The sequence below is a fragment of the Equus caballus genome, chromosome 3 (genome assembly GCF_041296265.1).
Source record: "Equus caballus isolate H_3958 breed thoroughbred chromosome 3, TB-T2T, whole genome shotgun sequence".
NCBI classification, from domain to species: Eukaryota; Metazoa; Chordata; class Mammalia; order Perissodactyla; family Equidae; genus Equus; species Equus caballus.
This window is the reverse complement of record NC_091686.1, coordinates 21,981,749-21,988,134: the sequence shown is the minus strand read 5'-3', so window position 1 is coordinate 21,988,134 and position 6,386 is coordinate 21,981,749. Positions and strand designations below refer to the sequence as shown.

Sequence of the window (6,386 nt, the reverse complement as noted above, 5' to 3'; positions counted from 1 at the left end):
GCAAATGTGGGTTTTAGTAGAGAGTATTTTAAATGAGTGACCCATGCTGGGCACAAACCAGACCTTACCTTTGGCTCCCTGGGTAGTGTGGACACCTGCAGCAGTAAGGAGTCTGTTTCAATCTTTGTATTTAAGCTCAGATAGCATCTGTGAGTTGGCTTGCTTTCTTTGGGACAGGGCTCCCCATCAGCCATATCTCATGCTTGTATCTTTATTTTTAATAAGCTACAGTGAGCTCACTTCTGACTCATTCGTATTTCCCACAGCCATCCTGGAACGTGGATAGTGAGTGTTGTGTTAACTTGCTGCTTGGCACCAGAGCTGGTTTAGCCTTTATCACTTTTGCACCCTTTTCTGCCAGTGCCAAGATCCATAAACATAAGAACTTGCAGCCAAGGGGATTTTGATTCCTCACTGGTCTAGAAAACAAAGCGTATTCTAAACATAGCCAGCCCTGCTTTGCTGGTCTAGTGGTTAAAATTCGGCACTCTCACTGCTGAGGCCCGGGTTCACTTCCCGGTCAGTGAACTATACTACCTGTCTGTTGGTTGTCATACTGTGGCGGCTGCATGTTGCTGTGATGCTGAAAGCTATGCCCCCAGTATTTCAAATACCAGGGTCATCCATGATGGATGGGTTTCAGCGGAGCTTCCAGACTAGACAGACTATGAAGAAGGATCTGGCCACGCACTTCTGAAAAAAACTGGCCATGAAAACCGTGTGAATAGCTGTGGAACATTGTCTGATACAGCGCAGGAAGATGAGAGGATGGTGCAAAAGACCAGGCAGGGTTCTGCTCTGCTGTACACAGGGTCGCTAGGAGTCGGAATCAACTTGATGGCACTAACAACAGTAAATTATAAACATCTACGGTTTCTTAAACTGTGTCATGCTGAGGTAAGTATTAATATGCTAACAAGTAATAAGCCAAGCTAGGAGGTAACAGGATTAAGATAGTTCATCTTTTAAAACTTCAGTGTCAATGCCCATTGTTGTCATGGCTGTTTGCTCATGTTCTGTTTTCGCTGGATTCCTAACAAACTTGAGAGCTTCTGTAGCAGCGTATCTATCAGTGTAGCTTCTTTCAGAGTCTATTCAAAGACAAAAGGAGAAGGAATAAAGTGAGGAAATTGGAATTGCTGCTAATGTTGTAGGAAAAAAGTACCAAAGATACAAAAAAAATAAAGATAATTAGTAAAGATACTGTTTAATGATTTACTGTCAGACATCAGAGTGTTTCTGCTGCTTAACAGTTGAGGGCCAGCTATTTACAGGACAGTTGATATAGAACATAATGTAATCTTGGTAAATTGGGTTTCCTAGGAAAATGGTTGGCAGAGCTATGGAGACTAATAAAGGGAATATGCTGATACTGTGCATTATGTCAGTCTGTCATCTTAAGAGCAGCTACAGCTGAGCTTTTCCAGTGATATAAAATGATACAGTTTATATTTCAATTACTGAGCCATAGAATTACCTACCTTAAGGGACTTTCTTTCTTTACCAAAGGCCATTAGAATGGCAGAGACAAAAAGGTTAATGATCACAAGTACCATCAAGATGACACTGGTGAGGATCAGAAAGAAGCCCAGGACTGGGTCCAAAGCAATAACCTGGATAGACAATAAAACACTTTGAGTTTAAACACTGACAGTTTAATTTCTACTTTAAAAATGTAAGTTATATGTTAATGATTGGTATACATATAAGGAAACGTCTGGTGGAAACTAGGGAGGAAAAAAATATTAAAAAGGAAAATACTTTTGAGTGGACAGAAGAGCAAGAGTGACTGACTCCAAGGGTGTAAAAATAATTGTGCCTTTGGGGCTTTCACAAGAAGAAAACTGGTGAGTTGCAATGGAATTATAAATGATTCAAAGCCCATGTGAGTTTTGGCAATTCTGGAAAATATATCTAAACATGGAAGCTTCAAGGAGTAGCAAAAGTGTATTGAAATAATACATACTAGAAATGATAATGAAAACTGTCTTGCCATTCCAAGAAGCTTCTACTCTAAACACAGGAGCATCCCAAAAAATTTAACAGGTTAGCTATAGAAAATAGACTTAATTTAGTAGATTTTTTTTATTGTTATCTTTAAAAGTGTAAGTACTGAGTTTTGCCATTCTTTACCTTTCAATTAAAGAAAGCTTTCTCAAATTTATATTAGAGTGGTTTCCATAACAATATTATTTTAGGTATTCATTTTAACAAATGATATTTATTTTCCCTTAGTGTTGGCTCCTTCATTGGTGCCACTAGGGCACTGTTTAAAAAAAAAAACAAACCCAACAACTTAGAGAGGATGAATACTTATAATAAATGCCACTGTGATGGCAATCTCCTATATGACAAAAGATTTCCTAATACCAACCTATCCACTTACTTAAACGTGTTCAATTATAACAACTTTAGGTCAACCAAACAGTTTGGGTAACCTCTTTGCGTTTGTGATGCAAAACTTTTCCCAATAAGTATACACCATTTATCCTTCATATTGTACAATTATAATTAGAGCAGAAAAGGGTTTTTTCCCCCCAAGGTCAAAAAGTAGGTGTTAGCCACAGTTTCTCATTCTGATTGTTAGTTTCTTAAGAGCTGTAGTACACAAAGTGATCCAGGGGTGAGGGCTTTGTTCCCTAGTGATTGGGGCTAGAACTACAACAAAATAGTCCCCCCAGAATAGAAGTTATACTCTTCCTTGGTTCTTAGGAAGGTGGTAACTTTGCACATTAGAAACTATGTTAACTTACCCATTTTAATTAGTAACCTTTGAATTATCAGAATGATAAGCCTTGATGAAAATCTTGCCAGTTTCACTAACTTAAATTGCAGTTTTTCTTCCCTGATCAAATCTATATATGCTAGTGTTTGGGACCCAAATCCTTATCTGGGTTTCTTCCAGTCCTCCTCCTCGCCCCCAAGGAAGATTTGCCCTGAGCTAACGCCTGTCACCAATCTTCCTCTTTTTTTTGTTTTTGCTTGAGGAAGATTAGCCCTGAGCTAACATCTGTGCCATCTTCCTCTATCTTACATGTAGGGTGCCACCACAGCATGGCTGGTGAGTGGTGTAGGTCTGCCCCTGGGATCCGAACCTGTGAACCTGGACTGCCAAAGCAGTGTGTGCTTAACCACTAGGCCATGGGGTTGGCCTCCCTGCTTTTTTATGTTGAATAAAAAGGGATTTGTGTTGGTAGTTGCTGGGGGAAAATAATAGGCTCTCTGAAATAAGTATTAATTATGAACAGAAATATTGCGGTTCCTCCTGGAATTGTACCTCCCTAATTTTTTTAGGTCATTTCCATTGTACGCTTTAAAGGGACATTGAGAAAGAAGCAACAAATCATGTTGATCTGGCTGGGTATGAGAATACAAGTTCAGGCCCAGTATCCTTGGGCAAGAAGATTAAGGATGCAAGAGGTGAGGAAGGTGGGACTGTGTGCTAAGAAAAGGACAGATTTCTGAAAGTAGCAGCCACTCAAAAGCTGTATGTGTAGGTAGTACCATTAAACAGAATGGCAAAGGACCTAAATCACTCCCCTTCCCAGTGCGCAGTGGTACAGCAGGGGCTGCTTTTATAAGCAGTAGCCCCTTGTTAGACTTAGTAAACCAACTAGAGTTCTGCAGGGAAGCCAGGATGGGGGTTTTCACCTCCTTGTGATGAGAGATCCCCATGAGGAGACCAACAGTAGTCACTGCTGAGCTGAAAAAAGTTCGGTAGTCAGAGATGCTCCATCCGAACAGCAGGTTAAACTGAAAAGAAGGAGAAAGACCAGTCAGGGCGGGTGGAGAGCAGTGGAGCGAGCTGCAGTTCTCTCTCTCCTGGGGGGCTGGATAACGATGGGGCCAACAGGAGCCAAGGGCATGAAAGTTAAAGACGTTCCCTAGTAGCCATTCAAATTATTATGACTAAAGAATACATAAAATTCCTTTGTACTTAGTGTTTTCATATAAATTTATTTGACCTTCACATTTTTCTGTGAGCTAAGTTTTATCCCAATTTTAGAGATGAGACAAACATCTGAGTGTAAGTCATTGCTAGTTAAGTATGGAATTACAACTAAAACCAAAACCTTTCTCCAAAACTCATTGACAACTTTAGCTGATGGCTTTCCATAGAGTGATCTTTTCTAAGGGAAGCAACGTGATTCCAAGACCACAGCACTTAGAAGAAGACAGACACTGGGAATGGGGGCTTACAGCAATGGCATAGCCTGTCAGCAGGATCAGGATGACCAGCAAGAAGCCCACCACTTCGTCCCAGGCTTTGCTGAGCGTTCTGCCGATGACCTGCAGTCTCGGGTTATGATGCAGCAGGTTCCATAGCTGAACAGTTGCCAACAGCACCAGGAAGCCCATGAGGTGAATGACAGTGGAGTTCAATTTTACTGCCTTATTGAAGCTGATGAACCTGTACCAAGGAAGGCTGACAGTTATTTGGCAGGAAGTCTCTGCCACCATCAATTCCTGTCATGTCAGTTTCTCCAGTGCTCCTGCTGCTGAAGTGTGGCAGCTCTGTGAGTCCTGTTAGGTCAAACACTTGCTGATGTAAGAACTCTGCTTTCCAGTGTGGCCTCCTGTACTTGTGGATGTGAGAGCATTGGCAAAAGGCTATGTATTGGCTGGGAGCTGTGCTGAAGAAACCTTGAAATGTAACCACTAGCTGATTTCTTTACTCCAAATTCATTCTGGAAATCAAGACCACCCTCCTCCACTGTTGTGGTTTAAGTTAAATGGCTCCTCTCAAAAGGAGATGAATCTGTTTTCTGTAACACTCTAATCCTATATTGTTCTCCAGCAGGAGATAATTGATCCCCTAATTTGTATTAGGGTTTTTTATTTTTTATCAATTAGGTTTTGTTATGTGAGAGATGCATTTATAATTTTATGTTGCAGCAGCTAGGTTACTTGGAAAGAACTCCGTAGAGATGATAAGTTGGCACTCGATCACAATTCTTTTACTGTTTTAGACCTAGGCAATGCCACACAGCAGGCTGGACCCCAGCTGCCAACACCATCATCCCTCCTTAAACGACCCCCTATGAGACTTTGCTGGGACATCAGCTCAGTCTTACACACATCAATGGCCCAGGCTGTTGACCACTGAAAGGTTAGAAAAGCACCACGTGGCAGTATTTGGTCTGGGAAACAGATGGTCTTTCCCATAAGAAAGACCAGAGAAGAGAGGGAATGTCTCTCAGTATGAACGAGCTAATAGATGAACATCCCTACCCAGAAAGCAAGCTTCTTTGGATTTACAGGATGTGTTGTGGGTTTTTTTTTTTTTCAAGATTGGCACCTGAGCTATCAAATGTTGCCAATCTTCTTTCTTTGTTTTTCTGCTTTTTCTCCCCCAAATCCCCCCAGTACATAGTTGTATATTTTAGTTGTCGGTCCTTCTAGTTGTGGCATGTGGGACGCTGCCTCAGCATCGCCCAGCGAGCAGTGCCATGTCTGCACCCAGGATCCGAACTGGCAAAACCCTGGCCCTCCGAAGCGGAGTGTGCAAACTCAACCACTCGGCCACGGGGCTGGCCCCTGTGTTGTGGTTTTATTTAAAGGATGAATATTTGTCATGTCTTTGGCTTTATTCCTTGGCCAGCGTGCAAAATAATGACCAGTTTCAGGCTCTTGCTATGTGAAATTTATATGCATTATCCTTGACAAGCACATACCTAAGTACTATGAAGGCAGAAGAGCTTTTCAATGTGGTTAGCAGTATAAAAGTTTTCTAGTTAATTGTTTTCCCTGCTGTGGACATTGGTCTGAATTCTGTGTTTAACTCTGGTATTATACGAATATAGATCTGGTAGAGCAGTGGAGGAGGAGGGGAGTGTGAAAGAACACAGGCACACCTCAGAGATATCTTGGGTTCTGTTCCAGGCCACCGCAATAAAGCGAATATCACAATAAAGCAAGCCACACAAATTTTTGTCTCCTAGTGCGTATAAAAGTTAAGTTTACAGTATACTGTAGTCTACTAAAAGTGTGCAATAGCATTATATCTAAAAAACTGCATATACCTTAATTAAAAAACACTTATTGCTAAAAAATGCTAACCATTATCTGAGCTTTCAGTGAGTTGCAATCTTTTTGCTTTTGGAGAGTTTTGCCTCAGTGTTGATGGCTGCTGGCTGATGAGGGTGGTGGGTGCTGAAGGGTGGGGTGGCTGTGGCAGTTTCTTAAAATAGACAACAATGAAATTTGCCACATCGAATGAGTCTTCCTTTCAAGAACGATTTCTCTGTAGTATGCGATGCTGTTTGATAGCATTTTACCCACAGTAGGACTTCTTCAAAATTGGAGTCACTCCTCTCAAACCCTGCTGCTGCTTCATCAACTAAGTTGGTGTAACATTCTGAATCCTTTGTTGTCATTTCAACATC

At 41.4% G+C, this 6,386-nt stretch overlaps 1 protein-coding gene across 6 annotated transcripts in view; it reads right to left on the bottom strand.

Annotated features, from left to right (window-relative positions):
- Positions 1 to 940: 940 nt before the first annotated feature.
- The window catches only part of PKD1L3 (polycystin 1 like 3, transient receptor potential channel interacting), a 73,727-nt gene continuing 68,281 nt past the window's right edge, over positions 941 to 6,386 (bottom strand). For 3 of the 6 annotated variants that reach the window (XM_023637240.2, XM_023637243.2, XM_023637248.2), the window contains 2 exons: positions 4,201 to 4,411; positions 1,634 to 3,753 (listed from right to left, as the gene is read on the bottom strand). In XM_023637240.2, coding sequence (XP_023493008.2) covers positions 3,406 to 3,753; positions 4,201 to 4,411 — 559 coding nt within the window. In that variant the 3' untranslated portion in view covers positions 1,634 to 3,405. Of the gene's footprint in view, positions 1,092 to 1,481; positions 1,614 to 1,633; positions 3,754 to 4,200; positions 4,412 to 6,386 lie in introns of those variants that run through there. The other 3 variants (XM_023637242.2, XR_011437381.1, XM_070263089.1) reach the window with 3 other exon arrangements.